Source organism: Rhinolophus sinicus, chromosome 14, assembly GCF_057876585.1.
Source record: "Rhinolophus sinicus isolate RSI-liver-muscle chromosome 14, RSI-T2T, whole genome shotgun sequence".
Lineage (NCBI taxonomy): Eukaryota > Metazoa > Chordata > Mammalia > Chiroptera > Rhinolophidae > Rhinolophus > Rhinolophus sinicus.
The window spans coordinates 131,035,929-131,053,146 of NC_142514.1; the positions used below are offsets into that span (position 1 = coordinate 131,035,929).

At 36.6% G+C, this 17,218-nt stretch overlaps 1 protein-coding gene across 14 annotated transcripts in view; it reads left to right on the forward strand.

Moving 5' to 3' along the window:
- DLG2 (discs large MAGUK scaffold protein 2) overlaps window positions 1–17,218 on the forward strand; it is a 1,894,072-nt gene that overhangs the window by 547,575 nt on the left and 1,329,279 nt on the right. For 2 of the 14 annotated variants that reach the window (XM_088791543.1, XM_074335670.2), the window contains exon 1: window positions 8,713–9,080. The exons of 11 other annotated variants lie outside the window; for them this stretch is intronic. In XM_088791543.1, the coding sequence (XP_088647669.1) occupies window positions 9,039–9,080 (42 nt within the window). In that variant the 5' untranslated portion in view covers window positions 8,713–9,038. Of the gene's footprint in view, window positions 1–8,712; window positions 9,081–17,218 lie in introns of those variants that run through there. One more of the 14 variants, XM_088791544.1, reaches the window with a different exon arrangement.

A 17,218-nucleotide genomic window follows, 5' to 3' on the forward strand; every position in this document is an offset into this window, starting at 1 on the left:
AAAATAAAAAATAAAATAAAATAAAATAAAATAAAATAATATAAAAATAAAATAAAATAAAATAAAATAGTACTACTGTATGAGTCATCAATTCCTGTTCTGGGTATATATCGAAAGGAAATGAAATCAGTATTTTGAAGACATTTCTGTACCCCTATGTTCACTGCACTACTATATTCACAGTAGAAATATATATATATAAAAGTGTCTGTCAATGGATGAATGATTAAAGAAAATGGAGTGTGTGTGTGTTTATGTATCTGTATATTCATATATGTTTATTATACATAATATATATTGTAGATATATTATATATAATATATATATTATATGTAATACACACACAAACACACACACACACACACACACACACACACACACGGAATATTATTCAGCCTTTAAAAAGAAGAAAATCCTGTCACATACTACAAAATGGATGAACCATTATTCCATGAAATAAGCTGGACATAGAAAAACACATACTACATGATCTTACTTGCATATGAAATCTAAAGTAAAGTTGAACTCTCATCAATAGTGGTGTTTACCAGGGGCTGGGGGTTATAGAGGGGAAGGGGAGATGTTGGTCAAAGGGTATAAACTTTCCATAAGATGAATAAGTTCTGAAGACCTAATGTACAGCTATAGTTAATAATACTGTGTTGTATACTTGAAATTTGCCAAGAGAGTAGATCTCCAGTGTTCTCACCACACACACACACACACACACACACACACACACACACACACACACACGGTAATTATATGATGTGATAGGATATGTTAATTAGCTTAATTGCAGTAATCATTTTACAATGTATACATATATTAAATATGTTTACACTTTAAATATAGGCAACTTTTTGTTTGTCAATCATACCTCAATAAAGCTGAAAAAAATAAAAGTAACTAATAAACTCTTTACATACTTAAAAAAGGTTAGGGTTATCAGAGAGTGCTGAGGTTGCACCTTTTCACTTCTTTATTCCCAGCCGCTCATCAATCTATCGGTTCATGAAACATAATGAAAGAACTTGTGCCCAGGGGAATTATTTTTCAGGACACATACACATATGTATTTTGCTCTCGAACAGTTTAAAATGGAGTTAAGGAGATGAATCTTAGGCACAAAAAGCAATGTGAGAACAATACCAGGCAGTGTATAATCAAGTACTAAATTGGGCTGTGCAGACAATACATGCTATAGGCATTCAGAAAAAGGAATCTGTGTGGGCTGAAGTTGTCAGGGAAAATCTCACAATAAGATGGGCCCTTATCTGATCTTTATGGGATGACAGGATTTTGAAATGATTTTACTTGAAACCCCGTTTTTTTGTCCTTTGTGTAAGATATATTCATCCTGCTATCTTTCTGGTCCTATAAATTAGAATCTATGATTGCTTAGAAGGCCAGCATTCTTAGATTTTTCTTTCTCAAGAAATCCAGAGTCGGCATAATACATTCCCAAGGTATATGTAGAAGGCTCTTTGGGAATATGCTGGATGCTGAGGGATTGTGGTGGGGAATTTAAAGGGATCTTTGCAACCATGTTTTTCTAAATCCATGTTTACTCTCAGGCTGTGTTTTCAAGTAGCTCTCAATAGGACCAGTACTGTGCTCCTCGTGGGTGTTTAACTGGCATTTAAAAAAAAAAAAAAGACAAGGAAAGATTGTGAGAGTGTTTTTTGGTTATAACAGCAATGTGGGGCGTGTACTATTTACAATTAATGGTCAAGAACTGGAAGGGAGGTGAGGGCTGTAGGAGACAGTGCCACACAATAAAGAATTGTCCTCCATTCTATACTTTCAAATATATAACTGGACTATCCTTTATATTAGAAACCTAAATAAAATTCCCTGAGCCCAGAATCTAACTCCATTTTACATGTGTGACACAAAGCATCTCTTGCATGGACTTGATATACACTGAAATTTTCAAGAATACATACAACTGCTGTCATACGAGGCATTATTGTTCATCATTGTGCTTAGAACTTTATGAGGAGTTTTCACCAGTACAGGATATTACATCACTGATAGCAATGGGGCTTGAGACGTTTGAGGAATCAATGCCATATGCCGTCGTCTTTCTATACTGGGGACACCAAAAAAATGTATACAAGTGGATACTTGGGTCAATATTGCTCAAGCCGTAACGTTGCTCACGTAGGTCGCTGTAATCAGAAGTGTCTGGACGCTGATGGTAACCACGTTGAGCACCTCTTGTAATTGCAGAAGTCAGAGGTGACTTGTATTCATCTTTTGTTGTCAGTATATATTGAACATTAAAATTTTATTACAGTTTTCCTTTCTTAAAACATGTATACCTTTTTTTGGCACCCTCTGTATATGTGGGTGCAAGTACCTGACCATGTAATCATGTTTTTGGTGGAATTTTATCTGAGCACTTCCATTGAAATATACTTTTTAAAAATTTCAACTCTTTTATTTCTTCTTTATATTATGTTGAATTTTTCAATCCTATGTGAAAGTAGGTTATATGACTTAATATTTATCATGATAGTAAATGAGACATTAAAAATATTTGTATATAAATGGAGTGTCATATCTAAAAAGGTTAAGAGTCACTGACTAGGCACTGGTGTCTTGAGAAATTTGCTCTGGGTTTTGGAATTGGAAGATCTAATATTTGAGTTCTACCCGTCCCTTCGCTATAAATCTCAACAATTCATTTAGTCGTTATGCTATTTTTCCTCACTGAATACAAAGGAGTGATGACAACATCTTCAAGGCTGATGTGAGCATCAAGAATCAAGTGGGATCTCTACCTACTTTCTGAACTGGGGCCAGAGTACCCATGGGCGTACACAGTGGTATGTATGTCAGTGGGTACTCGAAGCCATGAGTAAACATTGCACAGTCTTCTTGGCTTATTAAATCTGGTGGTCAGAGAGGAATATAAAACATCACTTTATAACAAATACAGAGATATTGGTGGCTTGAATTTAATATTTACATGAATTTTTAAGATAGCAAATGAGACACTCAAGACATTCCATTTGGTTCCTATACCTCCAAGGGTAATAAATACATTCTCTTCCGCCTTTAGGGATACTTTGGTAGAAAATCCTGAGAAACTCTGAAATGCTTTGTAATTTGTAGATCAGTTACCATTATCTCAATAAAACTCCAAGGAGGATGCATGAAATTCCAAAGATATTAAAGCAATTCAGGGATTATAATGAGATAACGAAACTTCCTGAGAATTCCCCTTAGGGCCGGTTGGTAATCATATGGAAGTCCTGAAAGGTCTACAAACAGCTGCAGGGAATCATCTATGTATTTAGAATAGTCAAGAGGAACTAGAACATATTTTTATCTTTCTCCATACCTCTATCAATTCAATCTTCTTTATGGCTAAAACTCACCACTGATTAAATTTACTATGTACCAGATAGTAGGCCAAGCAGTTTGTGCCCCATCTTTATTTCAATCCTTACAACATCCCTGTGTAGTAGGTTTGTTATCTTTATTTTGCTGAATTATACCCTGTGGCAGAGAGAGGTTATATTTGCCCAAGGTCACACAGCTGTAAGTGACAGAAAAGAAATTGAAACTCAAGTTGTTATTTTTTTTTCTCCAAAGTCTAAGAGCTGTTAGTTTCTGAGAGAGAACAGATTCCAAGTTCTAAGGTGTTATATGGCCCCTTGCTCAACTGGCATTCATCTGAGTGTTGAGCCATGATGACCTTAAACAAATAGACAGCATTTCTAACAGATTCCCAGCTTATGCTGATGTTTTGAAAGACAAGACTTTGAAAACTACTGCAAGAGACCCTAGAGCAAAAGCTGGCAAACCACCAGCTAAGAAATGTCTTTTACATTTTTAAATGGTTGAAGAAAATTAAAAGAAAATTAATATTTCCTGACATGTGAACAGTATGTGAAATTTAAATTTTAATGTTTATTAATAAAGTTTGGGTGGAACAAATTATGTAATGTCTAGGGCTGCTTTCTCAGTGTAACATCAAAGTTGAGTAGTTGGAACAGAGTTGAGTAGTTGTGACAGTGATCTTATGGCTCGCAGGCCTAAAACTGTTACTATCTGGCCCTTTACAGAATCAGTTTGCTTACCACTCCCTCCTCTCTAAGAAATTGTCGGTCTCACCTGCACATTGGGCTCACCTGAGGAACTTTATAAAATCCTGATGCCTGGCTACCATTGCCAGAGATTCTGATTTAATTGACCTGGAATATAACCTAGTGGATCCATAACATTTAAACATATCTCTGTGTCCTGCCTAAATAAAACAAACCCGAAAGCAAGCAAACCTACCAAAGTTATTCTGTGTATAAGAAAGTTCTAATAGTCAAATCTCCTTATTTCATAGAGAAGGAAAATGTACACAGATATGAATTATTTATCCCTATTAATGGTTGTTGCTGTTATTGTATCATTAGTAAATTATAATTGCATATTGCTTGAATATTTTCAAAAAAACATTTTACATAAACTAGGTTATATTCTAAAAGTATTGTATGCTTGTCTTAATCTGTTTGGGCAGCTATAGTAAAATGCTACAGACTGGGTGGCTTATAAACAACAGAAATTTCTTTCTGTCAGAGAGCCTGGAAGTCCAAGATTAAGGTGCCAACAGATTCAGTGTCTGGTGAAGAGTCTGCTTCCTGGTTGATAGTCCTCACATGGTGGAAGGGGCAGGGGGGCTTTCTGTGGTCTCTTTTAGAAGGGCATTAATCCCATTCAGAAGGACCTAATCACCTCTCTACAGCCTCACCTCAAAATATTACATCTAGGATTAAGTTTCAGCATATGGGTTTTGAGGGAACACAAACATTCAGTCTATAGCAATGTTTATTGGGGGGGAAAAAAAAGAAATACAAAGGAAATATATGTTGATGTCAGGTGCATGACTCAGTGCATGAGGTAAACATTGATTAGCAACAAGTTTACTCCATAGTCACCTTTTCACTTCAGAACCAAATAAAGTAGTTGGCTTGTGTTTAAAGGCCATGCTGTAAGAACAGTATAGCACACACTAGAATTACATGCCTTCCGGAGGCACTCAGGAGCTTAGATCACTCAGGAATAGATAGGTTCTTGTCCCTTATGCCATGATTATCCCCTGACCCGTACTCATTGAGAACAGTAATAGGCAAATCCGCTTGCAGGTCTTAGAATGTCCTTCCTTCCTGTGTCTTCACTTCTCTCATTTACTGAGAGGATAGTTAGATAAATAGTTCATTGTGGGTGAGGCCGCTGTAGTATACAGAAAGGCATAAAATTAAAAAATGTAAAGTCATGTCTAACTTATCTTCCTAAGCCAAGTCTCAATCCCCAATGATCAGCACTGTCAAAATTTTACACACACACACACACACACACACACACACAAACACACTCTCACACACATTCATACGCACACGCACAAACACACTCTCACCTACTACAATTATATACAAATATACACACAAATATAGGCTCCTATTATACAAACTCTTTAGCAACCTTATTTTTTTACATTTAACATTATAACTTGGACATCTTTTGATATAAGAATATTCACATGTACCTTATACTGTTCTAATAATTGCATAGTATTCAATGCCATAGAAGAACTATAATCTTACAAAGAAGTCTTGTCCTAATGGATATTTACAATAAACATGTATATGTAACATGTATGTGTATTTAGATCTATAGGTCTATTTATACCTATACCAATATCTATATCTATATCTAGGATAAAGTCCTGGAAGATGAATAACCACATCAAAGAGAATGTTCTTTTTATACTATTTTATAGCGTACCTTCCAAAAAGTTTTTACCAATTAATGCATTCCCATTAATTACTTAATATATCAATTTAAAAATATTTCCTAATTTTTATGCTTTTCCCTAAATATGAATATGGTGGAATATTTTTGTGTTTTGTGGTCTTTTTGTGAATTGCCACTTTATGTCCTTTGCCTTTTGTATTTGGTTTTATATTTTTGCTTATATATTTATGAAAATTCTTTGTATTTTAAGATATTTTCCATTGAATGTGTTGCAGATTTTTTTTTCAGTTTGTCATTGTATATAATTTATCCAAGCAGAAGGTTTTTAAAATTTTTTATATAGACACAATTATTTATCTTTTCTTTCTATGGCTGCAGGCTTCTCCACTCCAGTATTATACCCTCTAAAACCCAAAGCAAATCTGTTTTCTTCTAATATGTTTATGGTTTTAATTTTTGCACTTAATTCTTTGATCCACCTAGACTATTTTGGTGATGGGATTCATCCTTAATCTTCTTAGTGACGCTATGGGCTAAGTATTATCCCCATTTAATAAATATCCATTATACAAATGGTAAAAGAAAGAATCTGACATGGAAGTTACTTTCCAGGACTACTTGCTTGTGAGAGTTAGAGCCTAGATTTATTATGCTGCCTCCAAAACGATGTAGCCAGTTATAATTTCCTTCTACAATAGCAAATGTTATTCTTTTAGCAGGTACACTGACCTGTTGAAGCCTTTGCCTAAAAATAGGGTGTACTTATTAGTGGGGCATTGTCGCTAGAGTTAATGTCTCATTTCCTGCATCTATAAAATGAGAATAGTGAAGTCAGCTCTCCTAGTACACTTAACGAAAACTAGACAGTAAATCTATAGGCATAGCCTATGTCTATACTGCGATGCTGTGGGGTAGATAAGTGTATAGGAGCATTTTAAGCTGGTCTGTGAGTCCGAGACCCCTTCTTTATAATGGACACACATTAATATTGTATGTGAAGTCTTATCAGCAGAAGTCATCCCTGGTTGCCTTACCAGGGAAACCTACATGTGCTTTTTCACCTGTAACTTCATTTTTCTTTAATCCTTGCCTGTGAACTGTTCTGAGATTTGTAACGTTTTCCAGCCCTTTTGCTCTCTCCCTCCTGGGCCATCCAAATACCCTACGGTCTATTAAAATAATAAGAAGAAAGATATAAAGTTGCTCTCCCCCCACAATTCCTAATGGGAAAAAAAATTAACAATATTTATGCACATATTGAAAAACTGTGTTTTTTTTAAACCCTCTGAACCCCCAATAAAGACAGGCATTTAAAAATTCCCCTGTTTTTCATGGCATTGAGTTGCTATGTTTGGGTTCATTTATCGGGAGAGCTGCAGGAAATGTGACCTGTTATGACCTCAGGAGAGGAAAGTGTTGTTAACTGAAATTCTTAGTTCTGCATTCTAACGCCATTAATAAAAGTTGTGGAATAACGACATTTGGGCATCCATGCCTTGTTTTAATGTCCTGGAAAGTTACTGGTTATGTTGCAAGTGTTTAAAATTTGTAATGACCTAGACTTATATGACAGACGGAACTGAGAATCGAATTAAGTGGCTGCCTTCTTTTACGATGCTAAAGAATCTCTAGCTTAAGACAAGATTGCCTTTTTCCTTCCTAAAAAAAGGCACAAACAATGACAGCCCAAAATAGCTATTTAGTCAGAACTGACGACACTTTCTGAACGCTTGTCATTAAGAGAGGAATAGAAAATCCTGCTTTTCTTCTTCCTTTAATTTCTCTCCCTTAAATACCTTGCATCCTCCTGAAGCTGCTTCACCTCATTGCCCAGGAGAAATGCCCAGTCGCTCTGACAGTACCTCAGCACCACTGCAGGCTCCAGAGGGGAGGTGGCTTATGCAAAACATATTAAAGAAAAATCCTAAAAGTCACTGCAGCTTTTTCTGGTGAGTTATGCTGATCTTCCCTGTTGCTGTAAGCTGATGGGGAACGTCGTGGCAAAGACATAACCACTCTTTTTCCTCCCACTATTTTTGCTGCAGTGAGAACTGTTCATTTCTGCTTACATTTCGCCAGATAGCTTTAGAATTCTAGCTGAGCATTAGGGCTTCCTACGGCTGGAAATAAGAGTTTAGAGCCTTAAATTGCACTTTGTCCTTTGGCTCAGTAAAAATTGAGTTAATTTGTGTCATCCGGTGCCTGATAGGAACGACAACAGACAGTAGGATCTGACGATGTTTCTGAATTAAGTTTTTTTTTTTTCCCCTTATGGATTCATGAGGGCAGAAGCTTTTATTTTTCTCTCTTGCTCTCTCAGTTCCAGAGCCAGCTGAACATATTACATTCAGCAGCAGTAGCTACTGAATCTGTGGTTCTGTTATCCCCTGGAATCTTCTGTCTTCATTCCAAACCCTTCCTCTATTATTGACTGTCATTTACCAATAAAGCTTCGTTTCGGAAAATTAGATGCACTGTCTTATTAGTGAGCCTAGCAACTTTAAATACCCCTGGAAGATGTGAACAGATATTACAGGACAGGGAAGTAAGAGAAGGTGGTACTTCTCAGCCACGTAATCGTAGATCACCCCCCGGGGAACCCAGCTTACATTTTAGGGGACTTTATGAGACAGTGATCCTTTGGTCTTGGTCTTATTTCACAGGCAAAAGCAGAATGAGATGTGTTTGCAGTGATTTGTACTATTTGCCAAACAGGGTGCTGCATCAGAATAGCCTGGAATATAGTGCAGAGCCCATATTAAACCTCCACAGGAAAAAGGGTTTCCTCTTCATTTACAGTCTGCCCGATGCAATCCCACTGTAAAGTATCTAATAGGATAACACCAGGGCTGTCCAGAAATATAAGTAACTCATTGGTTAAATTTCAATTCTTCACCTCCCCCCTTACCCCCCCCCCCCATGCTTCCTGGGTGAGCTCATTCCCCCTTCCCGTTTTTTTTTTTTTTTTTTTTAAACCCAGTGATTTGAAATGCTAGAAGGAAAAGCAACTGAAGTCTTAACTTTCAGATGCTGAATTCTTGGCTAATTGAAATTACTGGGCACAATGCTATATATAGCCAATGAAGAGATTTTGAGCTCTCACTCAGTGCCTTCGAGACATGTCGTTTTGTAGTCAGAGAAAACAGAGATCAATGCATTTTCAAACTGACAGAGGGAACGGATGCTCCTTAGTAGCACATGCCCAGGACCGTGTGTGTGTGGGGCTTGCGCTGTGCTGAGAAGCTGAATACCGGTCCATATGCTCCTTATTTACTGCAATGTTCTTTGCATGTTACTGTGCACTCCGGACTAACGTGAAGGTAAGAGGAGGCGAGCCGGCAACTGGGCACAATATACATGTTAAACCAGCTGCAGAAAATGTCTACCTTGTGTAGCTTCAGGACTTTTCTGATTGCTGGCTGAGCAGACAGATTATTACAGGTGGTTGCAAGGGCTTTGTTTTATGGTTGCCGTGCTGCCTGGCTGGGGGAACATGTGGGAACGCTGCTGGGAAGTGACCTTCAGGTTTAACTGTTTGTAATTGAGGTTCACGCTCACACTTGGGGGGTGGAGTGGGGGGAGAAAAAGATGAAAATTATTTAGGTAGGCCGGAAGCGAGAAACAAGAGAAGGTAAAAAGCTATAGAGAATGCTTTAGAGCAGGATTTAAAGTCTTTCTTTTAAAAAGTGCTCTGAGCTGCCTGTGTTCGTGCAGTTTAATTGTTTGAGCTGGGGATTCAATTTAGTGGCTGTAATGTCATGAGGATGTGATCTGTGGGATACCTGACCATCCTACTCATATAAACACATTGCTCTTATTAGAAGTTGGTGATATTAATCATACAAGTCCTCAGCTCTGGGTGGGCTGTTTGCTTCAGCGGCGTGGGCGCCCTTACCCAAGCTTTGTCACCCCACTGACATTCACTTGCTTGGGCTAATGAGCCTCTGAAGTTGAGCCTAAGTTTGGGAGATTTCCCCCTTGTCAGGAAGGACGGCAATATTATTGGAGAGGTTTTCTGACACTGTTCATTCAGCACGAAGCCAGACAGGCCAGCTGTGGAATTCCAGTTGCATAATTTAAGTGAATTACATCCTCTGTTAGCATTTTGAACTTGTATTTTTTACTGAAGGAAGTCCAAAAGGAAAGTGATTGCCTTTCAGAAAAAAAAAAAAATAAATAAAAGGGCAGTTAAGACTGAATACATAAAATAGCAATCTTAATGTGTGTGTATATATATATGTAAATGTTAATGTGTGTGTATATATATATGTAATGTGTGTGTATATATATATATGTAATGTGTGTGTATATATATATGTAAATGTAAAGTGTTTTCCCATTTTATTTTACTAGGGGAGTATTTTAATATGTCTGGGTACTAAAGTTTCATTTTCAGTGTTAACAAGTTGTACTAAAGAACTCCCTGCTGCTCACTCTTTTGTAAGCCTTTTTGTTTTCTATTTGAATTTCAAACAGGTAGTATTTATGTTTTGATGACCAATTCTTTTACAACCACAGTCTGGAAGCATTCTGTAGATCACTTTGCAGAGCTCTGGCAGAATTTACTTTTTACTACTTTTAAGATTAACTTCAGCAATCGGTTTTTCCATGCATGTGCTACAGTAAACAATGTGAAAGGAGATATTTAAATCCTAGAGAGTGTGCCCAAATATCAACTTGAATTTCTCCATTACCATCTCCTGTTTCCCATTTTGGATATGGCATGCACTGTTTTGTTATCTCAATGAATTGTAAATGTTTTCCCTCCTCATCTTTTTTGAAGGTGAAAAGTGATCTTTTTTTTTTCAGGGAAAATTCCGTAAATAATTTAGATTAAGAAATAATTGATTTTGATATTTCCTTGTTATATTTCAGAAGTGAAGGAAAACATGAGTCCAGAGTTTCTTTGATATGGTTTTTAGGAAATCCCTTTTTCACTCTCTACTATCAGTGGTCTTTGTGGGTTTAGCTTTAAGTTTTTCTCACTTATATTCATAAGCAAAGGAATGAAAAGACTTTCACCAGCAATATTTTAATTCAAATGACTTTTGGATAATAAATTCTTAGTACTTTGGCTAACCTGTACTGAGAGATGTAAGCATTTCTGATACATTAGTCAACAGAGACTCCAACCATGTACATTGCCACAGACAACATATATAACCTTGCTTTGAGTAGCTTAACTTCAATTTTAAGTGTGCTTATGCCTTTTCAATAGTTAGCTTTTGTGCTTTTTTGCAAATGTTTTAATTTTCTTTTAGGGTTGTCTTTTTCTTCTAAAATAGCAAGGTTTGCAAAAGAGTTTGCAATTCACTTGTGGTCTGATATTTTACCAAGTTTTTACAATAAAGTCGTACCTGATGTTTTTATTTTTAAGTTTTGTTTTATTTTATTTTACCCCTTTAAAGCTTTTGGTTTCATTTCTGTGATACCCAGAATTACATACATGTATGAAATTTGCACACACTTGTTTAAAGTTATCAGAATGTGACTCATGGGGCATCATTTATTCATTCATCTTTCAAAAATTTTCGAAAGACAACTGTGATTTATGCACTGTACTAGAGTCTGGGAAACTAAGATCAATAGAGAACAGTCCTTGCTTTCAAGAAGCTTCCAGTCTTGGAAAGGACACAGACATATAAACAAATAAGTGGTTTGAAATAGTGCAGGACCAGTAATGAGCACTTATCCAGACATTATAGGGACAAAACAAAACAGAACACTGGCTAATTTTGCATGGACTGGGTAAGAAAGGTTTTATTGTGAAGTCACCTCTGAATTGAATCTTGACAGCTAATGGAGTTTGCCCAAGCAGCCTGGAGTGAGGAAGGTATGCCTGGTAGAGGGAATGACAAAAGCACGGAGCTAAGAAGCAGAGCACTTTGAAGAGCTGCGAATAGTTTGAAATGGATGGAGCATGGGGTCTTGCAAGACTGAACAGTGAACTAATAGGGTAAAACAAATAAATATGAGGTAAAGCCAATACTTTAAGAATTGATTGAGGAATTATCACAAGCTAGCTCTTTAGAAGCTGTGTGACTTTTCCACCTATTTCTAGAAGGAGAGATTTCTACAGAAGGAAAAAAAAAAAAAGGAAACTTCTAATCAAATGGTATTAGGTATGTTCTGTTTTCTTGTTAGCTATAAGTTGTTTGAGTTTGATAAACATTCATATCATATTGGCTTGGGTTTAACTTTTTAAAGAATATGATTTAGAACAATTAAATCTGATTCTGCTCACCCTAAAAGGAGCAATGTGATCATTGTATAGATGTATAATTCCTCTTCCATTTCAAATTGCCTACGAATATGTTGTACAAAAAGTACCTCTTTGATAAAACATATAGGAGGTTTGTTGTACCAGATTTCCATATATTTTTGTCTATATAAATGACTGTTTTTGAAAATAATATTATTGATAAAATCTTACATCTAGGAGATACCTTTTGCTTTTCTAAATAATTGATATTTCTCATCTCATGATTTCCCTACTTTCATCCTACTACGACTATAAACATACCCATATACACTCACAAACCCACAATCTCTGAAATATGAATGGAAAATATTAGACCCATTTCACAGATAACAAAACTAAGGTAGAAAAATAAAATGGCTAATTACTCTGTTCCACAGTGTATATCAGAAGCAGACCTGGTATAGGGCTCAGATCCCTTGATCTCTGATTTACTGTATTATGCTGCCTTCCCCATAGATTCAAGAATTCTGCTTTTATTTTGAAATTCCTTGAGAGTAAATATAAGAAGTTTAAAAAAAAAAAAAAAGAGTGCAGTAGAATGATTTTAAGCATGGATTTTCAGGATTTCAAAAGAACTGTTTGGGTCTATCTTCCCCAATATTGCATAGAAACTTTTTTTGTACAAGAAACTTTTTAAATCTACCTCAAGTTTAATTTTTTCATCTGTAAAACAGGGATAATAATAGCTCTTAGGTAGTATAAGAATTATGTGAGATAAGGCATGTAAACACTGTAAAAATGTTCTTAGAATACAAGTATTCAATCAATTTAACTCATAATTGATAAAGTTGAGGCCACCACATAGGAGTAAGACTTCAGATTTGCCTTCTGTAAGAATCATTAAGAAATTCTAGGAACTGAGTCCAATTAAAAGGTATCGTAATTAATGAGAAGTGTATTCAGATATAATATCCCCTCTCCCACCACTTCCACCATCGCTACCACACATGCATATATGCTAACATGTAAGCTCTCTGGAAGTCAGGATTTCAGTCTGTTTTAAGTCTGTATTATCAGCATCAAGAACAATGCCATGTGCATTGTAGGTGCTCAATAAAGTTTTGTCAAATGATTGCATTAACTGTGTCATATATTTCTCTTTATGACTTGTTCAGCTTTCCCCCAGATTTATTTATCTTAATGCTTGTTAAATTATTTTGAGAGAAAGGAAAAACAAAATCATAGACTTTGAAATCACATAGGCTTGGGTTTGCGTACTGGATTTGGCAATCACAAACCGCTCGCACTTGGTCACATACTCTTTGGGATCTGCACAACCAGGTGTAGAGCTAGGTTGCAGGAAATCAGTAATTCAAACTAAAACGTTTTCTTGAATACTCACTCCAGAATTCAGACATTCACCATGCTCATTTCTACTGAGTTTGTTCAGTGAAGTTCCTCTTTCCAAACACCTCACTAAGCATTTGCTAGAATTGTTTTCTGCAATGGGAATCCCTTTTCTACATGGCAATGCTTGTCTAAATTCCCTTCTTCTGTAAGAGCTAGTACAGAGTGTCTGTCTTCCAAAAAGTTGACTCTAGCCGCACTAACTCCCTTACTTTATCTCTCCTTTGATTTAGTGGGTGTAATTTCTCCAGCATTCATGGCAATGAATCTTATATTGACTTATGACATAAGTTGCATATTTATTTTCCATTGCTAGATAATTTTTCTTATGTTTGGGTACTGCCCTCATCATAGCTAGATTTTAAGAACTTTGAGGACAGGAACCATATTATACAGAGGGTGCCAAAAAAATGTATACACACATTAAGAAAGGAAAAAACACTATTAAAATGGTAATAACATATACCAATAACAAAAGATGCGTACAAGTCATATATATATATATATATATATATATATATATATATATATATATATATTCTTTTTTTTACCTCATAGTTTGTGTTTTAGGAATTCAAAAATTGTTTGAAGGACTGATTGAAAGGGAAACTTTCAGGAATTGTCCCTTATGCTGCTGATGCCTACTCTTTGCTAGCGTCCATGATATATTCCACATATTGATGCTTTTAATAAACATTATTTTTGTAGGCAGGGCTTGGAATCATGAATCAGAATTTTGGACAGTTTGTGTAGTACTATGCTTCATGGAAATCAGGGTGGCCCCTGTCCTGGTTCCAACTGAATAATTATCTCTTTCAGTAGGCTCATACTGCACTAGTCCTCACTGGACCCTTCTATTATGGCCTCCGAATGGTTGTGAGCTACTCAGTATATTGGGTTTGTCATACCTAAGCCTACTCAATATATTGGATTTACAATTTCTAATGAGGCTCTTTAATTCAAAACTTAAAAAGTAATACACGGAGTTAATTAATGAGGAATAAAGCAGTACAATGAGCAATAGCAATAATAGCTACCATGTATCAAGCTCTTACTATGAGCCACGGGCTACACCAATAATTAAGCACATATTCTCTCCAAACACTTTCCAGTGACCTATGATGTCAGCATTATCATCATTATTTTATAGATGAGGGAGACTGAAGTTTAGGGAACAAAGATAAATTGCTTCATGTCATACATTTATCCAGTTCCTGTAAATCTGGTTTTTAAATCAGGACTGTTCCAAACCTTTTTAAAATCTTCCTAAATAGATGATATAGATATATGACCTATAAATAATTAGTATGTTGCAGACAAATCAAATGCAGACAAATCCTATATATATATGGTAAGGAATTAAGTAAGTGGTAACATTGCATGTTTTACATAGTATGACTTTACCATTCCTTTTCATTGCTCTTTTTCTTTTTCATTATAGTTGACGTACAATATTATATTGGTTTATTGGTTTCAGGTGCACAACACAGTGATTAGACATTTGTGTACCTTACGGAGCGATCATCACAATATCTAGTAACCATCTGTCACTGTACAAAGTGATTATGATGGGATTATATTCCCTATGCTGCACATTACATCCCTGTGCCTTACTTATTTTATAAGTGAAAGTTATCCCTTTTAATTTCCTTCACCTTTTTTGCCCATCTCCCTTCCCCCACCCCTCTGGTAACCAACCATCCATTTGTTCTCTGTGTCTATGAGTCTGTTTCTGTTAGTTCATTTGTTCTGTTGTTTAGATTCCACATGTAAGTGAAATCATATGATATTTGTCTTTCTCTGACTTATTTCATTCAGCATATGGGTAATACCCTCTAGGTCCATCCGTGTTTCACAAATGACAATTTTTCGTTCTTTTATATGGCAGAGTAATACTCCATTGTATATTGGAGATCACATCTTCTTTATCCATTCATCTATTGATGGACACTTAGGTTGCTTCTATATCTTGGTTATTGTAAATAATGCTGCAATGAACACAGGGGTGCATTATCTTTTTGAATTAGTGTTTTTGTTGTCTTTAAATAAATACCCAGGAATGGAACTGGTGGTCATTACTGTTCTTAATTTTTTGAGGAACCTCTGTACCATTTTCCGTAGTGGCTGCACCAATTTATAATCCCACCAGCAGTCCCCGAGGGTTCCCTTTCCCCCACCCTCACCAGCACTTGTTGTTTGTTGATTTATTGATGATGGCCATTCTGACAGGTGTGAGGTGATATCTCATTGTGGTTTTGATTTACATTTCATCTTTTCATGGGTGTGTTGGCCATCTGTATATCTTCTTTGAAGAAATATCTATTTAGGTTCTTTACTCATTTTTTAACCTTTTTTTTTTCAGGTGTTGAGTTGTATCAGTTCTTTATATATTTTGGATGTTAGCCCCTTCTCTGAAATATTATTTTCTGTCTCTTTTTGAAGTTCCTATTGTGTTCGTCCATTCTTCTCCTAAGTTCAGTGAGCATGTTTGTGACCCTTACTTTGACCTCTTTACCTGGTAGGCTGCTTATCTCTATTTTGTTTAGTTCTTTTTCTGGAGTTTTTGTCTTGTTCTTTTGTTAGGAACGTATTCCTTTGTCTCCTTATTTTGTTACATTCTTTGTGTTTGTTTCTATACATGAGGTAGAACAGCTCATCTCCTGGTCTTGAAAGCATAGCCTATATAAAAGGTGTCCTGAGGGGCCCAGGAGCACAATCTCCCCTGGTCAGTAGAGCCAGGAGCTCCAGGGGTGACCCCTGTGTGGGCCGCATGAACCCTCTTGTTATGGCTGAGCCACAGTTGCTTCGGGTGAGCTGGAGGTCAGGATTGGTCCACAGGCCCACCAACTGTGAGGCCCGGACAGGACTGCTGTGGGCTAGTTGAGGAATGGGCTGGCTCCCCAGGTAGGAGCTGCTTTGGAAGGGAATAGGTACCCATGGAGGCTGCCCGCTGGGTGTGGTGGGGGTGGGAGCCACTTTGAAGGGGAGTCTCTTGACTTCTTTCTAATAAGTGATGTTAGAATCAGAGTATGAGGCTTTCTTATGTATTCTACATTTATTCACCCACCAAATATTTAATGAACATCTATTATGTGTCAGGCAGTGGCCTTGTTGCGAAAAATAGAGTGGAACAAGAGGGCCAACAATCCCTATCCTTATAGAATTTATGTGCTAGTAAGCTAGGCGAACAATAAAAACGAGAATTTAGTAAAATACACAGTGTATAATGATAACTACCAAAAAGAATCAAACATAGAAGGGGTGTCAGAAGTGTGAATGTGGGGAAGGGTTAAGGTTACAGTTTTAGATACAGTGGTTAGTGGGGATCTCACTAGGCAGGGAACCTGTGAGTAAAGACCTAATGGATGTGAAGAGGGTAACCATTCAAGAAAAGTTAACAGGAAGTGAAAAGGCTTTGAGGTGGGAGCCACATGGCATTTTGAGGAATGTCCAAGAAGCCAGGGTGTCTGGCAAGAGAATATCAAAGTGGGCAGATTATGCAGGGCTTTATAGGTTAGGCTTCTTCTCTTAGAGAAATGGGGAGCCAGCAGGGTTTTGAGCAAAGGAGACACGAATTGACTAATGTTTTAACAGGTCATTCAGGCTTCTGTGTTGAAAAAGAGACATTATGGGGACAAAGGCCGGAACAGGGAGACCAATTAGAAGTTCCTGCAATGATACAGGTGACAGAAGTTAATAGCTTGGATCAGGTTGGTGCCCGTGAGACTGGGGACAAGTTGTCCAATTCTGTATATAATTTTACTTTCGGTGTTTATTTTCTTCTTTATCAGGTCTTTTCCTGACCTGATACTGAGTTCACCTCAGCTGTAGGGAACTGGTTCTCAGCTC